Source organism: Ptychodera flava, chromosome 18, assembly GCF_041260155.1.
Source record: "Ptychodera flava strain L36383 chromosome 18, AS_Pfla_20210202, whole genome shotgun sequence".
NCBI classification, from domain to species: Eukaryota; Metazoa; Hemichordata; class Enteropneusta; family Ptychoderidae; genus Ptychodera; species Ptychodera flava.
Genome location: NC_091945.1, coordinates 36,287,470 through 36,311,353, shown reverse-complemented (window position 1 = coordinate 36,311,353; position 23,884 = coordinate 36,287,470). Strand labels below are relative to the sequence as shown.

Below are 23,884 nucleotides of genomic sequence, written 5' to 3'. Positions count from 1 at the left end.
CATAAAGCTCTGTGATTTCAGGTATTTGACGCATACATGTAGCTCGAGTGACCACAAGAGTTACCTGTATTCGAGCGTGAAAAGTTCCACGTCACCCGATTACGTCATTCAGTGGTTTAGTGAGTGTTGTGACTCATGTCTATGTTTGAACTCTGGGCTGCGATCCAGGGATGACCTCATCGTAGTACAAATGTACTTATTTGCATACCATCAAACTATTAAGCAACTTTTAGACCAATCAAACTGATTCTTTGGTGACAGCCATTACTTTTAAACTAAAAGTGAAGTCTTACGTGTATGAGTTCTTATGTCCGACATCAAAATATAAATGATCTCAGACGATGTCTTGGCTGGACAAAGGAAACTTTCTCGTCCTGAGGCCGGTATAAATACCTATTCCGACTTACTGGTTGATTTTCCACAATTTTTGGACAAGGATTGGGTAAGTTTCAAAGATGAGCTTCCTTTCATTGCAGTGGTATTTATGTTGAAGAAACGTTGTGTGAAGGTGGAAAACCCAGTCTTGCATTCATGGACTTGCACCATTTAGAAATGAAATGAACGTAAATGACTTGGCAAGATTGTCATTTTCTTCAACTCACAAAAGTTTTAGTGGGAGGCGCTTAACTGAAAACCTAGAAAATTTTGTCACCGTGTAGATTCCAAGGTCAACTGGTAAGATTCCTAATTTCTTTCTTTACAAAAACCCTCGCGAAGAAATGCTGACATAGCGGTGTCTCCCACTGTTTTGGTGAAAATATCTTTGAGAATCTTCTGTACTTCGCGACAACCTCTTTTTGCATTCATAATCATTCGAAAAGGAAAGTTTTAGAATCTACAGTATGTTAAAAGAATATGAGAATGTTCCATTTTAGCTTAAATGGCCCATGAAACTACGAATTGAACGATAAAAAGGAGTAGAGTGATGCGATGTATGTCAACAAGTAGATTAACAACACAATTATTTTTCCATAGGCCTATATTTCATTTTTTGTCGCTAGAACCTAAACATATGCAACTACCGAGAAAATTACGAGATGTTTGAATGAATGTTGAACAGTAAGTCTAAAATTTTAAGAGATATCTTAAATCTCAAACTAAAACAGCATAAAGATAATTCTAACTATATACAGAGAGAAGGAAGTGCAACCAAATTTGCAATCGCAATCTTATCACAGTGTAATTCTCGTATTTACTTTCCCATATCAAAAATTACTGTGATGTTTTCTGAAGCCCGTCACAAAGTCACATCGGGTTGTGCGCCACTCCCCTCCCGCAGGTAAAAACAGCAACTGACTCATTGTTTTTACGTGACGATTTCACACTTTATAGTCTCAAATGAATACAGACGTGGTCACGTGAACACAAAAACAAAAATAACTTAGTCATTTTCAAACAAAAATTTACAAATAGGCAGCTGAATGATATTATAACCAATAGGCCTACCCTTCTCTAATAATAATCTAAATTACAAGATAAGAAGACATTAAAAAAATCAGTTCACAAGCATTTTAATACAGTTGCCGGAGTGCGTCATTATCAGACACGTTCCTTCACTCAAAGTAGGTTGAAATTAATTTATTCTATTTGGGCAATTTTAGGCCGACCCCCCTTTTCAAAATCATCAGAGTTTTCCGAGATCTGTGTTTATGAATTTAAAACGAGAAATTCGTCTTCTCTTCGCCTCTCCTTCACCTTGGGTACAGTTCATCGTGGCTAAAAGAGACGATTTTGTTCCAATAAATGCCATTCAGGATGGTCACTTTGACTGTAAGAAATTACTGAATGCGATAATATATAATTTTAGGAAAAAGACATGCTGTTCTTTAATTTTTGCCCATTGAGGAGGTGGCGTGAGCTAACATGTTCATAACCGTCTACATTTACATCCGGGTTCGTAACTAACGGGGACAACTTTTTACAAATGCGCAGTAATGACATCATAGCATGCGCAGTACGCAAGGGGCGTTTAACCGTCGCCATTTTGGATTTAGACTAAATTTTTCGTACGGAAACAAGTGTATTACCCACTCATTATCTCAACCATCCTGGCACATTTTAATTGAATATAGAGATCTGAGTATTCTCTTATTAATTCTTAAAAGCATTTTTGCCTTAGTTTTAGTCTTGGGTCATCCTCCGACACAGGAAACCCATTTATATCTCCCGTACCGGGAAGCAGAACGCTGGGTGACAGGGAAATCCTTGCTTGGATTCTCTTTTAGGTGATCAACGAAGAATTCATAATGGGAACCAAAGACGACGAATATGATTACTTGTTCAAAGGTAAGATAGTAACAGTATTGTGTATCTGTCCGTTTACTATGCAAGTCATCAGTGTCATAATTACGAGTTACGAAGGTGAAAACGTCCCTGACTATGCCTTTCAGTTGTACGTCTACCAATGAAGCCATTGGCGTCATGGAATGACTAATCACAGAGGCCAACGATCAGTGATATCAGATTCCACCATTTCTGTCGCGACGTAGGCAAGTACACGCGATACATATCTTGGATCACAATTTTTCCCGATTTGTTCAATTCCAGTGAATGAATCTAGCCGTGCACTTTCCGTGTTTCCGAATGGCAAAACAGACGACTTCCGTGTTTACATACGAAAATGCAATTTGACAGGAAAATGTCGACGTTGTTTTAGTGTATGCAAAATCGCTAATTTTAGCTGGTGAACTCGCAAATCAGAATGACTGTTGAAAAAGTAAACCGGGTAAGTTTGACTACATGAGAAGGAGAAACTGTCGAGAAGATTTCTGTCGGCCATTGAAAATACCAGACATTGTCCAAGAATGGATGAATTGTCGTTTGGTCATTCATGACGAGCGGCAACACCCACCGGCCGGTACTGCGTGACAGTACATTGCAAGTGCGTCGAACTGAACATAGGAAATAACTGTATCGTGTATGTGCAAGTTGCTCTAATCGATGAAATAAACTCGTCCTTAATACTGACTACCAAATGTTCTGCAGCGAAATTATTTTTTTTGGACCAATAACCGTCATCTTAAATTAACTGTTACAATAGTTGTACATGGCAACCTCTTCACATTGATGTGGTTTTACCCATTAACAATTTCTTAAAAATGTGGGGTCCGTCTTGATCAAGGGATTGTAAAATTTTGGGTTTACATAGTGTCTTTAATGACATTCTGCATTTTCATGTTTCCAATCAAGTGTCATGTAGCAAAATGCACTATATTTTGATTTGTCAAGATGGGTTGTATCATTTTCGTGTGGCATGTCAATTGTAATGTACTGTCATGTATAGACTGATCTGTTTCTTCAGATGATTGATGCTCATCTATGGATAGAAGATAGTCTGACACCCAGGCAAACTTACCAAAGGATAACACCTTCAATAGACAAAATCTGGTCAAGTGAAAGGAACTATTTTTGTTCATGAATTCCATCCTCACTTCTTATGTAACACCATCCTTGGAAAGTGCTATTGGAATGGCAAAGAATTTTTCTTGTTATATGCAATATGAAATATGTGCTTTGCTTTCAGATGCAGCTATCAATGCAGTTCATGAGAGGAAACCATGTAATTACATTATAAACATGGCAAACATCCAGCCTTGTTATACTTGGTTGTCCTATAAATTAACTGTCATGGCTACTTTCTTTCTGCTCAATTCAATTAAAATATTCCCAAAATTATGATGCTGTTGTCTTTTCCAACTCTGAGTTTTAAGAATGGAGCCTTTACATTCATTTCAGCCATTCTGTGCAACTTCTTGAAAGTCAAAATGTAGAAAACCAGTCATATTAATGTAGTTCCATATATTGAGAAATCCAATGTAAATATTTTTGTACCAAAAATGAAGGTAATCAGTATTTTTGAGTGTCCTTTCTCTGATCCATTCAGTCCATTCTTGTTGGCCAGTCATAACTTTGTTATACAACAGTTGTATCACTCTTCTGAGATAAGGGGATTATATGTAAGTGAACAAGTACAGGGAGATGAAGTGAACCTTCTCTTAGAAAATTAATTTCATTGACTGGTAGGTATTTTGCTCAAAGAGCACCTACAGTCTGATTGGTGAGTTTCATGTACCTTGCACTTTGAGAAAGAGATACATATAAATTTTGAGGGTAAATAGTACAGGGCTTGATCATAGATAGCAAAAAGGTGTGGTTAACAACACATGTTTATTTTGAGATCATTTATTTGCCAACTTGGCTACAAGTAAACTACTGCAGGTTTCAAGTTTTAATAAGCGTAGGGTTATATCAGCTTTTATCTCCTCAAAAAGTTACTTTGTAATACAAGAGAAGTGAAATATCAGAAATGTCTCAGATTACAGATACAGGTGTGTTAGAACTTCAGATGACTGCTCACACTCACAGGCAGTGTTTGGAATCACAGAAATGTCAGTGAGAAGTGACTTAGCTAATAGAACATAAAATGTAGTAAAAAACGACAAATATTGCACATTGTTTTGCTCAGCAATAACAATAATTCCCTCTTTGATTTGCTGAAACAAGAAGTGGCCAAGCTAATATCATCAAATACACAGCTTAAATTTGATTTTCATGTGGTATTTATTACACAAGGGGAAAGTTTATATCAAATATTTATACTCTCACATCTTTTGATCGAAAAAAATGTCTTTTAAACCTCTACTCTTCTTTTCTTGTTGACATTTAGGGCTTTTGCTGGGCTTGAAGCTAAACATGGTCTGTCATCATGTTCTTCAGTGTTTGTGTTGACACAGGGAAGTTTATAGGGTGAATCAATAGATACATGTATACATTTTAATTTAGGCATACATAATTATAATGTGAATGTACAATACTTCTTCATACTTGCTACAATAGTAGATTGAGTCATTAATTATGCACCAAGTTTAATACGTTATTGTACTATTAATAGTTATTAAAGTCTTGCAACTATGAAACTGTATATACAAGAGAAAAGAGTCATTGAATTATCTCTGTTGCTTCACAGTGAGTTCACCTCGATATAAATGATATGACAATAACTGACAAGTTGTTGATGTGAATGCACAGTGTATCGGAGGTGGGCTATCATTTTGAGGAAAGGGCCTTACATGGTCATACCCACAGGTGCTCTGAATTGGCAATGTGGTACACGTAGAAAAAAAAAAAAGGTATGATACGGTAATGCACTGTTGACTGCAAACCCTTGTGATTGAATAAAGGGTCTATGTCAATAGCTAAAACTTTGTGTATAATTCCTCGGTTCAAAATGTGCAAACCAAGATTTGGTCTCAATTTCAGCTCTAAAACATACAGAACATCAATTTCCATGGCTTTTGTGTACATATCTAAGAGCAGTGGACTATGCATACCCAGAAGTTTATGGGCAAAATAGACTAAATCATGATTAGCATGTATCAAACTTGGACACAAAATGTAAAAGGTATTTATCTTTTGATCTATGGCGGTTACATATAGTTTACCTCATGCACTGATAAATGTCAAATGTCATACATGTGCCTTCCTTTTTTAGCTCATATTTGGTATTTATATAAATACAAAAAAGAGCTTACATGGTGAGTCGATGGCGTCTGTATGTCTGTATGTATGTTTATGTTACTGTTCACTGTTTGTATCTTTTGATGTCAGAAATGCAAGAACAAAAATGCAACTTTTGACAAACAAACATAAATGGCTAGACCTCAATACCCATTCTGCCCAAAGTAAAATGAAATGTCTGTGATACATGATTAGTTATAGCAGAATTGTAACTCTTCTCTTCAACTGTTTGCACTTTCAGAGACAGATTTTGCATTCAAAAAGTACTTGGTAAAGATCCCTCATGTTCCTACTTGTGCTTCCAACCAGTTTAGCTTTATATTTGTACAGTGTTTGAATCTAACACTATCGTCTGTGGCTCACATTTTGTATAAATTTTATTCAAAATCCTCCCACACTTTCTTATGGTACTTCTTTAGAGTTAAAATCAGTGCAAACTTGTTAACTAGAAACTTGTGTTCCAAGTTTATGAGACATTTTATTGTAATTTTATGCTGCATGGTACAGTGATGTGTGGAGTTAAATCAACTGCATTCAGTATGTGCATGAATGTTTTACTCACAAATATATGTCACAAGATCCAGCAGTAGGTGGACAAGGTGTTTCTTCTTATACAAGTTACTTGGCATAAAAGTGTAATGGTGATAGTAAGACTTACCATATAGTGAACCAGTAGTAAGCAGTGTATTTGTTTATGTCATGTCACATTTCTGTTAAAGGCCTGTGTCAAGCATCATATTGTCTTGCCAGGAAATTTACTTACTAGATTACAATATCAGTGGAAGACAAAAGGCTGTGACACCTCCATAATCCTCTTGCACACTAAATCAAATTAAAGGGACAAAGTCGGCCATTTTTCATGAATTTTGTTTGATACAAGATACTACTTATATTGTTTGATATGTTGAAAGATACTGAATAAATGGGTGACCATGCATATATTCGACCCCGGTTTTAGACACGATACATGAAATCATCGCAAAAATGAATTAATGGTCATGACCATTAATTCATGTTTGTGATGGTTTCACTTAATTTGTCTAAAACCAGCTTCAAAATGCATGGTCACCCATTTATTCAGTATCCATTCAATTATCTAGTTTCATGCTTAACATAGGGATACTTGGATTGGAAGTATTAGTGTCTTTATATCACTTAAAATTCGTAACGTGATAAACTATGCCCAATGTGAACAATATAGAAACAGTAAACCGTCATTTATCTAGTAGATTTGCATATTCCATGATATGTGATAGCAGTGTGGCATGCAAGTACATGTATCTGGAGAAATACTCATTAAAGGTCTGGTGAAATGCCCATGTTGCAAAATCACAAAAATACAGTTGATGGTCTATAAAACAGTTGCATTCATTTCTTTTTTCGTTTAGCGCGCGTGATTATGAATATGGCAAAAGAAAATGCAATGTGGGCGTGTCCCCCGAGCCTCTCCAGTCGACTTTTTTCGGCTTTCCGAAGTTTGCCCGACGTCGTATCTCATAACGGGAATTAAAGTATTTCACACCTCCGTAAGCTCCCCATGGGGGGTAACTTCTAGGGTTTCCGCTTACATGATCAGGACAGTGTCCTCCTTCACTTTGGAAGACGTTGTTCTTTTGGTGGCTGTGACAGCGGCAAGAACATGAACGGCTCAACTGTAAACTTTTTCAAGTTCCCGTCAAGTGTGGAGTGTTTGAACCATTGTCTCGGCTGGTTCGTACGATCGGCCACGGTCCCTCGGCTGAGCCTGCCTCGCTACTCGCTACACAGAAGGTTGGGACCGCAATGCAAGTCAACTGCTGAACACCAACACTGAACGTTGTGACTGCCATTAAAATGCACTAGTCTACAACACGGAACGTCGTGACCGCAATGCAAATCGACAGTAAAAAACGTAAATGGGACCGTGATTCAAATGCACTACAACTACGACACGGAAGGTTGGAACCACGATGCAAATCAGCTGCATGAACAGCAACACTGAACGTTGAGACTACCATTAAAAACGAACAACAACACGGAACGTAGAGATCATGATACAAATCATGGAGGTAGAGTCCTCCATGATACAAATCGACAGCAACACGGAACGCGTCGTTGGGACGGCAATTACTTAGGCTAAATTGAAGAACAACGGGGAATACCGGACCACGAGGAACGCGATGCAACTCGACCACAACATGGAATGTTTAAGACCGTGATTAAAATGCACAACACAGAACATCTAGACCGCAATCAGTGTAAATCAACTATAACACCGAACCTTGTTGCCTCGACTAAAATGCGTATGTCTGCTATGTATAGCAAAAGTTTCAATTCTCGCGAGCGAGCGTTCCTATGCCTGCTGTACACAGGACCAATGACGTCAAATTTATCACAAGGGCTCGATTGCGTGTGTGTAAGTTTCAATTCTCGCGAGAGCCATTTATGCATGCTGTACACTAGACTAGATGACGTCAAAACTCTCGCGAGACTTGGCTCGATTGCAAATACGTACGACGCGACGGAAAGAACGCAATAATACGGAAGTAGACACAGTTTTTGCGAATCGCCGAGAGAGAAGCGCAGATTAAACAAAAGACTAAAAACCCACGTTTTTTCTTTATTTACCATATTTTTTTAAACAAAAATCAGTTTCGCCACTGTGGCGAATTAGGATCGATTTTTTTCGCCACTTCGGATTTCGATTCGCATTGGCGAACGTGGCGAATGGGCAGTGCGAAGCCTGTTTTGTTAGCGGATACCGGGCAGAGATAAGGCGGCGTTGGACCGCTATTCGATGTAAATGAACACACCTGTGACGTCACAGACGGCCAACCTTGACTCCCACTGAGGGCGTGACCTGAGTGTCGCAAAATGACCCCATGAAAGCCGCGCATAGAAATATCAAAAAATTAACACTTGCGCTTACTTTTAGGTTGCAATTTTGTTGCGAGTGTAATAGTATTGACCTCCTGGAAGATATTCTGTCACACGACCGGGACCATTTCACCAGACCTCATTAATGACAAGGATGTTAATTCCACTGCCAACATTGTCAATCTGATTTGCCTCCAGACATGTTTATCATATCGCTGATATCACTGTACCCGGTATATTGTGCTATATTAACATGCAGATGGGAGCATTTAACTAAACTATTACTCCCAAATACATTAGTCATTATATGTTGGTGACTGTACTGCGATTTCTGCCCATTCACCAAATCATAATGTCAGACATCTTTATCATATTCTGTGCCATATTGTTTTCTAAGAGGACAGTAATCTGTGGTTGTATTTCCAAATTTTATAAACTCACAATGACACATTGAGTGAGGTGTAACCAGAGAACAGGATGTACATGTTCTGGCAACAGTTCAACCTTGGCAACCAAGGTTGAACTGTAGTCTAGTAAATGAATGATTGAACAATCTGTTACATATTACAGACAAAATCCACCTTGAAATTTAATGTCTTCTCAGTTAGAGTTGCATAACTGCATTTAGCAAGTCATTTTAAGAGATCAGTATGTATATGGTGAAGGTATACAGTCCTGGTCATAAAATATAGAATAATACTTCACTTTAATGTCCCTTCAAGTCCAATAGTGAAGGATATGTACGTGTTAGCAATATTACCATACAGTAGTGTTTTAAGATCTAAATGTACATGTATTGCCCATTGACTGTATAATGTAGCTGTGGTAGAAGAATGTTGAAGATGGCCAACATTGATATGCAGACGTCAGAAAATTAAGTGACCTTTTTCCTGTCTCAAAGTTCTAGTATGTCAACATTGTGTATTACAGTGAAAAATGGAGAAATGTGGAAATTTCCTCCATCTTGCTTCGTTTAAAAATGTATCAATGTAAATGGTATTATACATGTGCTATGTACAAATCATGGCAAGATCATAAGTGGTGAATAGTAGTCTCTCAAAGTAAAACAGGATAAGGTGTGCACTTGATGCATGAATGATAAAAATATAGTGATTTAACCTTTAAGTTACAGTGCATAGTTTTCGAATTTGCAGTATTTTCTAGTCATATCTGTATGGCGTCACGTCTTCAGATCAAAACGGGAAGTGTTTAACAATGGACATGGATCAAATTGTTGAGGAGAAGTAGTAAACTATTATGTTATAATGTATTGTTTAGTAGTCTTTGAGTAAAACAGCCTGAAATCTGAAATATATATTCAGTATTCTGTTTTCATTCACATTTCAGTAGGTACATTTCAGATTTTCCATAAAAATATGTACAATTAACTGTAACTACATGAATAAATATGGTCTGAAATTAACAATACTTCCAAAAATAAAAATAAAATGTTCCTTCTCATCACACAAGTATAGAAACTTGTTAATTGGATGCAATATGAAAATGACTCTTTCTTGCTACAAATATTCATAGAAAAGTCATTTGTCGTATATTAGAATGCAGATTTATCAAGATCTATGGTTAAAGGGGCGAAACTATGTCGCAGTGATATAACTACACGTGTTTGGTATTTTTTTTTTTTGGTGGTGAGTTCTAGGGTGTAAGGCTTTAGTATGAAATGAACATGAAAACTTTCTAACTGGAGCAGTGACAGGTAGTCACAAGTTTACATACAAATAGAGAAATGTACCAGGTGCTGCTAATTTGTATATATGTACATGATATTTTTCCATTTCCTCTAAAGCAAGGTTGTAAAACAACCTGCCCACAACCATTATGCTGTGATCGATAGACTGGTCTTCCTGGTTCAATAAATTATGTCATTTAGACTGTTGGAGCCTCAAAGGTACTTCACTCCTTCCTATCTTGCTAATATGCTGTCACCTGCTGTTCTCATCAATGTAGCTTCTGGTTGACTGTTTTCGTGCCCTTGTTTCTATTAAATTTACTTGTAATACATGTACCTTCCAGGTACATACATTATGCATGTTATACATTAAATTAATATAATTTTCATTCAAAGTTGTAGTAAACAGTGGCGCTGTAAACTCAAATTTTGTAAAATTTTGTCTAATGCATAAGTCTTGCGTGAAATAGTAGCCTAATGCATTGTGTAATGATAAGTTTCCAGAACTGTTTTCACAGGCATTACATTGTTTTGGCCAAATTAAAATCTATGTCCAAACAAAGCATCTGTATAGAATTAAATCTAATATGTTGAATATGCAGCGGCAACATTCCTATGACCTTTGTATTCAGTGAAAATGTATTTACTTCTATTGAAGAGTTTATGCACATAACACAATCATGGCAATGAATGTAAATATACCAAATTCACATCCCTGTTCCCTTAGAGAAACTAATTCCTAACTTCAAATATCTGACATCCTCACAATGTACTGTACCTAGATCAAAGTGGAGTCTTTCCCCATTCAAGATTATGAATTGTATGTCTTCAGTCAATATTTGTTTGCTGTTTGACAAAAATCATCAAATAACCTCTTATCTGGATGGTGCATATTATTTCCATGCAATTTATTGGACCTCATAAAGTAGAATATTTCCTGCTTATTGTAGAACAAACTTATTTGTCACTGACATAAATTTCCATATACATTCTGCTATGTTGTCGTAATGATGTTCTCTTTGAACGTTACAAAATAGGTCACAAGATACATTACCTTATACATTAAGTAAAAATGTAAGTTACACACAAGATCATTTCAGAATGGGAACTACACATCAGTGACCACATTGTTTATGATACATGCTGTATTTGTCACAAACACATGTCAAGTACTACTGTATTTGCTTATGAGGAAGTTATTTGATTGTGTGACCAGTGATTATATGACCCAGTATGAAAACATAGCAATAGGCGTGAAGTGTGACTGATGTACATGTATAAAACATATAATTTTATTTGTGATTGAAGGTCTGATTAGGCTAAAGAACACAAGCTTAGACTTTGCACAACAACTCTGCTATTTGGTGCTGATCTTGAGAAGAATACTGTAGTCAACAATTAACATCCGTCAGTCTTTCAAATGTAGCACAGAGCTGGAATATTGTCACCACTTCTGCCTGCGTAGTGTAAAATAGAAAAGTGGTTTTAGTCATTCAAGTGGAGAGAGAATGCACTGCTTAAAAATTACTTATTGACAGAAGTCTTATCGTCAGTTTCTCCTATGAACCCAACCTGTCCCCAAAAACATGTCTTCTTTCGGATTGTATCTTCTGTGAAATGTCATATCCAAGAATCAGCAGTATTCCATAGAAACTGGAAAACTACTGCGTAGTACTGTAAAGGCATAGGATGGTTTAGTGATCAAAGGATGAGGTTATTGTAGTTCTATAAAAGTGATAAACACACATAGCTGTTATGAAATCATAATTGTCACTATGAAATACTACCAATGGATATTTATAGGAACCTACAGCACTATATTAGTTGTGTCCTTTCAACAAGTGATATTTTCTCTTGAAATATCTTATGTATTTAAACAGCCAGAAAATACCGTCAAGGCTCAAAAAGTTCATAGAATGCAGGAGTATATATATGTATGTAGACATTAGTGTACATTGTAGTCTACATTGAGCAAACTATGCCACAAGTACATTGCCTATGTTCAGTGTGACCCCTACATGTACAGTACATAATACTAACCATATATATTTATATGTAAAATGTTATGTATAATCAAAAGTCATAATTATTCATTTCATCAGCTTAGTGTGCTTCCGCCCACCTAAATTGTTTCATCTGTTCTGTTCTCTACTATAGTCGTGCTGATTGGAGACTCAGGAGTTGGAAAGAGTAATTTACTCTCAAGATTTACAAGGAACGAATTCAATTTAGAAAGCAAAAGTACGATTGGTGTAGAGTTTGCTACTCGTAGTATTCAAGTAGATGGTAAGACGATAAAAGCACAGATCTGGGATACTGCTGGCCAGGAACGCTACAGAGCCATCACTAGTGCGTAAGTACTCTCAAGGATTTCTACATGTGTACTTTAATCATAACTGACATAATCTGCATGTTGAAAGCTACCGCAATACTTGAGACATCTGTTGGCGTCTAGTGAAATTGTTAGATGTTGGGTTTTGGCCTTGAGAAATGTTTTCGTGCCAGCTTAGTCACGAAGCACATTGATATACACCAACTACTGTAGTTACTTCTTAGTTGGTGAATTCCCCATAATCCCATGTAAAAAATTCTTCCTTCATCCTTTGCTAAATTTTTAAAGATTAGCTACTGATTAAAGAAAAGAAAAACGCTTCCTTGAAGTAAATGAAATCACATAATCTTCTCGATTTCAGGCTGTAATTTTTTGTCAACTACAACATTTAGTAGACAAAAAAGAGAACAGAAGCGAATGCCTCATAGTGGCACATGAATGATAAGACAAACCAGTAGTAGACATGTTCAGAAATTAATATGGTTTTTGTGTTTCATACACAGATACTATCGTGGTGCTGTTGGTGCATTACTTGTATATGATATAGCCAAACACTTAACCTATGAAAATGTAGAAAGATGGCTCAAAGAACTGAGGGACCATGCAGATAATAATATAGTTATCATGTTAGTCGGTAACAAGAGTGATCTTCGACATCTTAGGGCAGTACCCACAGATGAAGCAAAAGCATTTGCAGGTATGGCGTCATACACGATCTCCTTTAACTATTATCACAATAACATTTCCCTGTTCTGAAAACATTTACCATTTAAAATTATCTGTGATGTAATGACAACAGTAATGGACACCCACCATGATGGTAAAATTTCCTGTCGACATATTTTGTCATTCTTGCATGTGACTCATGCAGAATATATGGCCCTAGACTCCACACTATGACTCTGTGATTTTATATTCAGGTCACTCCTCAGACAAAGTGGTGAACATGAAATTACATATTACTGATTTACAGATGTGATCAAAGATGTCTACTATACTTCCCGTTGTTGTGAGGGAAACCAAACGTACCAGTATTCCAAATCACATATCCACAGAAGAAAAGCAAAAAAATGATAAGATCATTTTGTGATAAATAAAAAATTCCTTTTACCTCTTTCTCACGCAGAAAAGAACAATCTTTCATTCATTGAGACGTCAGCACTGGATTCAACAAATGTAGAAACAGCTTTCCAGAATATTCTCACAGGTAAGCAGATGTTACGTCACCCAAGTAGCTTGACCTCTGTTTTATCAGTGCATCATTAAAATTCATTGGTAAACCCGCATGCTACAGCATGTCTACTGCTCTGTCATACATGTACTATTACTTAAATTGATAGTGTCTGTATTGGGTATCTTTCCTATAGCCTCCCTCAAGAGACAATATTTAAATAATTGGTTTTATGTTTGTATACAGACATCTTTAGATCACAATTTTGTGTTAACATATACTGACAGAATTTTGTTAATATTATATAGGGCTCAGCCCTTGGTGTCGCGCCAGGGGTTAAGATTGGCAATGTTATTTGTATTGATTCATGATAAACTGTAATTGTTACTTCATAAAAGTTTATATGACAACTATGCCCAGTTTCCCTCTGATGAAAGCAGTTCATGTACGTACACGACGTCAACGGTCAAACGCTGCAGCAGGGCAGGTATAGATTTTCTGTAGCATGTAAAAATGTTGGACAAAAATTGGCAATTTTTACAATGATAACAGCCTATTGCGTTAAACAAGGGACGTATTATGCAATCATTATCATTGCAATGGTATCCGCACTGCCCACCTTCCACTTGCAAGCTGAAAACTATAGCGTTCCGTCTAAAAACTGGCAATTTTTGAATCTAATTATTAACACAGGGGGCGCTCTTCTATAATTCAATCCCAGCATTCTTTGCGTATGCCCCCGTTCATATGCACGACAGTTTTCTCCCTTTATCTATATTAACGATATTTTGTATCAGCGACAAGGTGCATAATAACATTTACTGGCTAATAAAAGAGGTATATTTTATAAAAGGCATGTTATATAATAGTAATTTGTTTCGTATTTGTTTATTTACGAGTACTCAAAAAAAACATGGCGGCGCCCATGAAAGAAGGGTACACTTCCGGTTACTCGCATAGTATATTATGAATAAGCGCATGCGTAGTCAGTAAGCCGCTGGCGCGACTATAAATTGACAGCCAATTAAAGTTACTGGTACATTGATGTACATAGTGAATCCTCCTTTGATCAAGTTCAAATTAAATATTTGTCTGTGCTCACGGCACTCCCAAAAATATTACAAAGTCAGCCTAAAATTATGTAATTTGAGATTTAATGTCCAAATTGGACTCTAAAAAGTAGAATTTTTTAAAAAGTGAATATACCACTACTACGGTAATGAAACAATGTGGCTAGTTAGTGGTCTTCAGTTATCCAACTATCAGTGGAAATAAAGTTTGACATTTCAAACTTACAGAAATAGTTCTCTCTTAATAAATATACCAAAATATCCCCTCCCCTGTGATGATCGATGTTGGGTTGGGGTGAATTTGTTTTCACAGCATTATCGTTGCATGTTCTGTAAATTTATTGACATCTGTAGTAACACCATAAACTCAGTGTATTTCCACTTGCTTTGTCAGCTCAGTATGCAGCATTTCATTTTCATTATCGGTGAAGATTCTGCTTGCGTCAACATTTTTTTTTATTTACGTTCCTTCCATTTGCATGGGTTTTTGTTTTTTTTCTCTTCTTTCCAGAAATTTATCGCATTGTATCACAGAAACAAATCCGGCAAGGGTCAGGGGAAGCTGACGATCTGAAAACTGATAACACCAAACCAATCCACATAGCACCAACAGAAGACGAATCTAGCAAGAAGAAAAATTGTTGTCAAACTTAAAGCCAGCTGCTTATATGCTCAGCTCATGCAAACTTTTCCCACCCCATCATTCCAATTGCTTCAGTCCATGTTGTGTCGACATTGTGTGTCATTTGTGTAATGCTATGTAAATAGAACAAAAGTATTTTACTCGTTGGGGGGAATGTATTTTCACCTTGGGTAAATTCCTGTACTTTTTTGGGAAGATGGGGAAGGGAAGGAAAAAAAGAATGTGATAATACTCATCGAATTTGTAGGCTCCTTGTACAATTTCAAAAATGCAGTGTATTGTAATACAAGATACTTGTTAGGCCCAGTATAACAAGAAATACTGTTGTAATAAAAGAGAAGAGGGGTATTTCTACAAGGCGAGTCAGTGTCATTTCTTCCTTGTCCTGTGCTTTTGTTTCCTTTTGATTATCTTGTCAATTTTTTTTTCTGGGGTAATTTGTTGCAGAAATTTACCATATTGTATCGCAGAAACAGATTCGGGATGGGGGCAGTGGGGAGGACTCCCCAAGCAACAATGTGGAAACCATTACAGTGGATAAGACCATTGATACCGAAGCCAAGAAGAAAACCTGCTGCCAGAACTAGATGTGGACCAGTGAGGGAATCAACCCGATCTGTAACATCAGATGTCAGACAGAACTTTGTAATAAATGTCATGAAATAAATCAGCAGAAAAAGCATAGGTGGAAATTCTTTCAAAAAATTCCAAAATTGGAGCACAATGCTGGAAATTAAGTATTTATTCTACATTTATGTGAATATAGATATTTTAGAAATATCTTTTCGGTATATAACAAGTGTAAAATCTTGCAATACCGGTAGTTTTCTGCTTTCTTGTATGCTATATGAAATTAAACAAGGTATGGTGATTACTTGATAAGCTCAATTAAGTGTATTTCCAGGAAAAGGCAGAAAAAGTCTTCAAAATTGATTTCGTATCAATAATCTCACATGATTTGTGCTTGTTTGTGTATGACATTGTTGCCTATAAATAAGATCTTGTGTTCTGAATGGTGAGTGTAAGTAATTTATGAAATATTATGTATGAGAAACTCGAAACAAACTTGATCAAATGCTTAATTTCCAACATTTCCAATTTTGGTCCTTTCCACCACGTATTTAAAAAATGTCAAAATTTTCAGTAGAAATAAGAAGACTTGATGAACCCTATTATATAGACCAGGGCCGAAAAAATAAGACATTCAGATCAAGTAGGGGGTTTGTGTTTTGTGGGGAAAATAAAACACTAATTTAATATGTCCTGATTGGACTAATGTTAATACATACAATATTATGACTACACCAGACTAGAAATCCTAGAAATTCAAGTAATGATGCTGTCCTGTGAATTCCAACACAAAGGCTTATATGTTCCAGCAGTTTGTTTTTCTTTTTGCTTTTCTATTTTTCCTTTTTTTTTTAATTAAATATAATGACACTGTGTATATCTATTAGTATAATTCATCCGGTTAGTAAATAAAATAGCCAATGTATAATGCCATGGCATTGAATATATTGAAAGCATGTTGTGTTGATGTGTGTGAAATGAGTGCTAGTAATGACGTTTTCTGCTTGTCCGCATACTGTGTCTGGCAGCAAAGGATTTTGACCTCAATGTATTTTTGTCTGTTCAGCATATTCCACATTAAAGAAAGGTAATTTGGTTTAACTATTTAGGTTCTTTGGATATTTTTACCATAGTTTGCAGCAGCGCCAATACTTTAGATCTTTCGGCATTTGTTTTTCAGACCAGTCAGGTGTATGGACTTTGATGACCACTGTCAGATATCTCTGACAACCGGTACGTTGGGCTTCCTACGTTGATCTAAACCAGAGCTCAAGTTGGGCTATCTTGTGTTTCATAGATGGCTGTGTTGTAAATGCATCTAACTGAAAGCTGTACAGTCGAGCTCTGATAAGTTTGCCCTGGAATAGTACCAGTAAACCAAAAAGACAAGTCTTTTTTTTAGGGGGGGGGGGCCAAGATTAGAGAACCTTTGTTGGACTGTTGTGTTACCTTGTGTAACACTTTCCATCCATTTTGTCACTGTGGACAGGAACAGTAACATTGTTGCTCTCCCTGCATACATGTATGTCAACACATCCATTCATTTTAAACCTTTTTCAATTCACCTTTTTCAATGTCAGCACTTTAACATATAAGATCAGTGGCGTTTCTACTTACATGGAAAGATACATCAGAATTTTATCTTCCTCATGCGGTGTTTAGTTTAGTACAGCCGTGCAGTCAGTGTTGTATTTCTAGGTCTTGGTGTGGGGTGTTTAACCTCTAGCGTGGTATCACCCCATGCCATTACTTTTTACCAATTTTCACTTTATCCTATATTGTTGGTTTTTGGTACCGTTTTACAAACTGAATATTGCCTATGGTATATGTTTTCCACACAGCTTGTTCCCTGCGTAATTTCACACTACTGTGTACGACTTCAGTTGTCAAAAAAAAGAGATCTCTAGGGGAATAGCTTTTTTGTAAAGCGTACATACACTGTATGTCCTTTTCTACGGTCTGTAAATATTGCAAAATCCATGTTTTTTGGTTCTACCTTGATGGTATGTGCATCTCTACTGTTGTTCACAGTACATTAGATTCCCTCTGTGCTGAGATTACCCTAGTTCTGCCACAATATATGTGTATACTTTATGCAGACCACACCTGGCATATATAAACCTGTTGTAGTCTACTGTGAGAAAATGCTCCATAGCTGAGTTAATGTGTGTCCTGTGTGTTGTGTAATACATTCCATCTACTGCGAACTGAAAGAAAAGCGCATTTCAGACTTGTGTGCATTTTAGGAAATCTTTTTTAGTGGATATCTATCCTAGACTGTGCGGATATGACGTCTCGCAGCCATGCAATTGTGCCGTGTATAGCGTTATAGTTTCAGTTGCAAGAAATGCTAGCAAGCTATTCTAGGCTGTTGCACTCTGTAGTATTCACTGATAGCCTTGCAAGCTCTCATTCTCTCTGCCTCTCTACAGAACCAAAGTAGTTGTAGAGAAGCTATTGAAGCAACTCCAAAACCATTTTATTTCTGCATGACAGGGGGTGCCACACCTTATAAGAATAGCTTGCTAGTATCAACACGCAATGTGCATCCAAATACCAAACCTTTTCACCCCTGTTCACGGTGTATAATCTCAAACCAGGGTTATACCATATCAACACGGATGAGGAGGTTATAGCATCCCTAAGTGAGCTCTGCGTGATTGAGCTGCACAGTTTGCACAAGATGGAAGTCCTGTTGCCATGGAGACATGTCCAAACTATGCCATGTTATTCTGATTCACATAGATGTATGTTGATGTTGTATTTAGCAACTAACTTTCTACCCAGTAGTTTTTATCCCATGTAATGCAGCGATTGTAATTAAAATCTATTATGCTTATCCTAGCGTCTTAAACATTCTACTGTGATTTTCACTGAGATATAACCATACAAATTTATTTGCAATTCATATTTTTTAGCCAGTTTGAACATACAAAAGCTCTGTACCCAGCATTTTCATGTTTTGTTTCCAATAAATCTAATGGAAGCAAAAATGGAAGTATTACTGATGTGTTGTATCTTTATTTCATACCGGAACATTCCGTGTTTAATGGGTCCCATCACAGAGTACTTGCGCTGGGGTTGAAATTTGTGCTGTGGGAACCTAAATTCACCATACTATGATCAAATTAAAGCTGCATAGCTTACAACCAAAACCAGTGATTTTCAGACTTTCTGTTTGGCATAATGAATTCTGACATGGTAACAGAAAAAATTCAATGATTTTAACCACAGAATTTGTATTGGAGCTACATATTTGAATGAAAATGTGGGAACATGCCTTATCCCATGATCCATTGCAAAATAATGTTGTTGGCAATTTCATGGTCAACTAGCTGTGTTGTTTACAGAACAAAAGTCTTACATTATGTATGATGTCCTGGGTTTTTTTTTTTAGTACTTTTGATAAGCTTAAAAATATGTGGAACATTTGATATGATGGTGGTGAGTTTTGGCCAGTTATCTATAAAAATTTAATGATCAGAATTATTTGTGTACTTGGCAAAGAACCAACCACAACAGAGAAGTTAAAAGAAGATTATCAGTTTCTCTCTCTGTTACTCAGAAATGGTGAAATGTTTATAATCTTATGAAGAACAACCAAGGGCACACAATACGGCCATACAAAGTGCTAATATTGAGAAGATTTGCTGTGGAAAGTGATGAAAATTTGAGATATTCGGAAGTGTCCTCTGCATCTTCTAAGCTCATATTCATGTAATTTGAAGATGTTAAGAATTCATTAGGGAACTGGTCATTTAATTTGTTGCCAGATATTAAACCATTATTGACCCCTCTACTTTGGAAATCGCAAAACTGCTTTGTGCGATAACAATGTTAGACATTGCAGCTGTGAATGACACAAGTTGACACAAGGACAGGAAAGAAAACTATTGTTGAGGTACAAGAAGTGAAATTTATCATTTGATATTCTGGTTTGAATACAAAGAGAGTTATATTGAGCCAACAGACAAGTTGTCAATGTTTAGTGTAGTATCCGTAAGATTGAGTCACATTTTAATGCCTGGATGAATATTGCTACATTGGATTATCTCCAATTTTATCATTTCCAATCTACTCTGTTTTCCAAGCTCTGCATTAGGAACTGTAATCATTCTGCTAATACATGTTTGAGAACCCTTCTGACTTTCAGTAAGATATTTAATTTATAGGAGTTAGACCACTATGAACTTGTCAATGATACTGTTATGGACCAATTCATATCCACATGTTCTCTTACCATGCAGTTTTTCAGGTTTAATTAGACAATACTCATGGATATTATGTGCCAGATGGAAATCATTAAATGAACAATATATGATCTGTATTGCAAAATTGTGTGATTTTCATTTGAACTGGTGTGTGTGTCAAATAGAATCAAACTGGAATAATCCAGTTCAATAAATAAACAACTAATTTTAATTTCTCTTAGGTCAGTGAAATAAGCTGAATTCACATATTAATACACACATGATAAAGTTGACCTATGACCTGTGATTTCTTTGTTTGGAATATAACTATTCAGCTATGTTCTGTGGATAATTTCAAAGACAAGAATCTTGCCATTTGTGATCACAAAGGAATGAACATGGTAAAAGTCTATGTGACTTTGTTTTACTGTTGAAAACAGGGCTTTGCCATGACTTTCATAAGCTTTTTGTATTTTCCTTGACATATGTTTTTAATGTCATAAAAATGATTTTAAAGTCACTATCATCAAGCCTTCACAGTGGTGTATGTGCAGAGCCAACCTTAACCAGCCACTATGGTTGCCACAAAGTTTATGGCATATAAATAATTTGCTTGTAAAAGTCAAGTGAATCCAATGTCTTTGATAATTTTCTCCAGTGATCATTATATTTTCATTGATTTTTATTCATAGGGAACATATCTTACAATGTAATGTAGTTTCTAGAATTTTGTAGTCGGTGTTCACAGTCCCGATGTGTGCTTGCCATGTCTGCAGTTTGTTTGCATACTGTATTCTGTACATGCATTGAAGGCAGATTTCACAGTCCCGATGTGTGCTTGCCATGTCTGCAGTTTGTTTGCATACTGTATTCTGTACATGCATTGAAGGCAGATTTCACAGTCCCGATGTGTGCTTGCCATGTCTGCAGTTTGTTTGCATACTGTATTCTGTACATGCATTGAAGGCAGATTTCACAGTCCCGATGTGTGCTTGCCATGTCTGCAGTTTGTTTGCATACTGTATTCTGTACATGCATTGAAGGCAGATTTCACAGTCCCTATGTGTGCTTGCCATGTCTGCAGTTTGTTTGCATACTGTATTCTGTACATGCATTGAAGGCAGATTTCACAGTCCCGATGTGTGCTTGCCATGTCTGCAGTTTGTTTGCATACTGTATTCTGTACATGCATTGAAGGCAGATTTCACAGTCCCTATGTGTGCTTGCCATGTCTGCAGTTTGTTTGCATACTGTATTCTGTACATGCATTGAAGGCAGATTTCACAGTTCCAATGTGTGCTTGCCATATCTGCAGTTTGTTTGCATACTGTATTCTGTACATTCATTGAAGGCAGATTTCACAGTTCCAATGTGTGCTTGCCATGTCTGCAGTTTGTTTGCATACTGTATTCTGTACATGCATTGAAGGCAGATTTCACAGTTCCAATGTGTGCTTGCCATGTCTGCAGTTTGTTTGCAAACTGTATTCTGTACATGCATTGAAGGCAGATTTCACAGTCCCTATGTGTGCTTGCCATGTCTGCAGTTTGTTTGCATACTGTATTCTGTACATGCATTGAAGACAGATTTCACAGTCCCTATGTGTGCTTGCCATGTCTGCAGTTTGTTTGCATACTGTATTCTGTACATGCATTGAAGGCAGATTTCACAGTCCCTATGTGTGCTTGCCATGTCTGCAGTTTGTTTGCATACTGTATTCTGTACATGCATTGAAGGCAGATTTCACAGTTCCAATGTGTGCTTGCCATGTCTGCAGTTTGTTTGCATACTGTATTCTGTACATGCATTGAAGGCAGATTTCACAGTTCCAATGTGTGCTTGCCATGTCTGCAGTTTGTTTGCATACTGTATTCTGTACATGCATTGAAGGCAGATTTCACAGTTCCAATGTGTGCTTGCCATGTCTGCAGTTTGTTTGCATACTGTATTCTGTACATGCATTGAAGGCAGATTTCACAGTTCCAATGTGTGCTTGCCATGTCTGCAGTTTGTTTGCATACTGTATTCTGTACATGCATTGAAGGCAGATTTCACAGTCCCGATGTGTGCTTGCCATGTCTGCAGTTTGTTTGCATACTGTATTCTGTACATGCATTGAAGGCAGATTTCACAGTCCCGATGTGTGCTTGCCATGTCTGCAGTTTGTTTGCATACTGTATTCTGTACATGCATTGAAAGCAGATTTCACAGTCCCTATGTGTGCTTGCCATGTCTGCAGTTTGTTTGCATACTGTATTCTGTACATGCATTGAAGGCAGATTTTACAGTTCCGATGTGTGCTTGCCATGTCTGCAGTTTGTTTACATACTGTATTCTGTACATGCATTGAAAGGCAGATTTCACAGTCCCTATTAGACTTGGTTCAAGTCTGTGATTTGTGAATGTTTGAGTGGAGTGAACGCAATGATTTGTATTCTGCTTTCATGTGAAACGCGCGCGTGAGTGGACGCGATGAGTAGTGTGAACGCGATGAGTGGAGTGAACGCTATACAGCGGAGTTTCACCAATCCGGCAGAAACTAACTCACTACTGCACAGACTCAAACGTGATGAATTGAATCGTTGGGAAAACCTGGCGTGAGCTGCCAAATTCCGGATAGGTTTGTACGAAATAGGAGAGACACAAGAGAAACTATTATAAATGATTTTATTTTTTTAAAATTCACCGACTTGAACCAAGTCTAAGTCCCTATGTGTGCTTGCCATGTCTGCAGTTTGTTTGCATACTGTATTCTGTACATGCATTGAAAGCAGATTTCACAGTCCCGATGTGTGCTTGCCATGTCTGCAGTTTGTTTGCATACTGTATTCTGTACATGCATTGAAAGCAGATTTCACAGTCCCGATGTGTGCTTGCCATGTCTGCAGTTTGTTTGCATACTGTATTCTGTACATGCATTGAAAGCAGATTTCACAGTCCCGATGTGTGCTTGCCATGTCTGCAGTTTGTTTGCATACTGTATTCTGTACATGCATTGAAGGCAGATTTCACAGTCCCGATGGTGTGCTTGCCATGTCTGCAGTTTGTTAGCATACTGTATTCTGTACATGCATTGAAGGCAGATTTCACAGTCCCGATGTGTGCTTGCCATGTCTGCAGTTTGTTAGCATACTGTATTCTGTACATGCATTGAAGGCAGATTTCACAGTCCCGATGTGTGCTTGCCATGTCTGCAGTTTGTTTGCATACTGTATTCTGTACATGCATTGAAGGCAGATTTCACGCTTTACCCACAGGCTGTAATATTACTCTCGTGCTTCTATAATAAATTTGAAAAATTATGAATCAAACATTGTGTGTCGTGTAATGCCTGTTATTTGTGTATTCAAGTCATCTCTCTCAGAAGCTGATGTGTGTGTGATTTATGTACTGAGAGATATCTAGTTCTGTCAGGTTTTGATATTTAGCTGGCATTGTTACGGTTTTTACCATAATTTTGCTACTATATTCTACGCAGATCTATTTTTAATTACATCCCTTATATGAAACATTTATCTCAGTATTTGATGGCAATATTATTGATGTTAAACTGGGACCTGTTGTCTTTCAGACTGCCAGCAAAGTTCATAGGTCAATAAAAATAAATCACAAACCAGTGTATTAATACCATGATATGATACAATATTCCAGAGAAAAATGTGGTTGAGAGAAGAAACATGTCTTTGCCATTATTCCAGCCTTTAATGTCAAATGGTCTTTTCCCACAGTACATGTACATATTCTACCTTTCATTAACTACCATGGCAATGGTTTAATTCTGTCAATATAAGACAGAATTTGAAGTAAAAATTACCAGATACACTTAATAATTAATCACACAAACTTGG

General features: G+C 36.9%; 1 protein-coding gene across 2 annotated transcripts; it reads left to right on the top strand.

Moving 5' to 3' along the window:
• Positions 1-379: 379 nt before the first annotated feature.
• LOC139117490 (ras-related protein Rab-11B) lies at positions 380-16,779 on the top strand. Of its 2 annotated transcripts, none has more exons than XM_070680640.1 (5): positions 380-2,286; positions 12,218-12,413; positions 12,896-13,089; positions 13,519-13,599; positions 15,724-16,779. In XM_070680640.1, the coding sequence occupies exons 1-5, from the start codon at positions 2,247-2,249 to the stop codon at positions 15,861-15,863; spliced, it is 651 nt and encodes a 216-aa protein (XP_070536741.1). In that variant the 5' UTR covers positions 380-2,246; the 3' UTR covers positions 15,864-16,779. The 2 variants fall into 2 exon arrangements, with proteins under 2 accessions (XP_070536741.1, XP_070536739.1); XM_070680638.1 differs by having other exon boundaries at positions 1,921-2,286; positions 15,145-16,779.
• The last annotated feature ends 7,105 nt before the right edge of the window (positions 16,780-23,884 follow it).

Excerpts from the sequence above, each read along its gene's own strand:
- LOC139117490 (XM_070680638.1), top strand. The coding sequence starts at position 2,247 with ATGGGAACCAAAGACGACGAATATGATTACTTGTTCAAAG. Across the intron at positions 2,287-12,217 it reads ATATGATTACTTGTTCAAAG|TCGTGCTGATTGGAGACTCA; the intron begins GTAAGATAGTAA and ends TCTCTACTATAG. Across the intron at positions 13,600-15,144 it reads TTTCCAGAATATTCTCACAG|AAATTTATCGCATTGTATCA; the intron begins GTAAGCAGATGT and ends TCTTCTTTCCAG.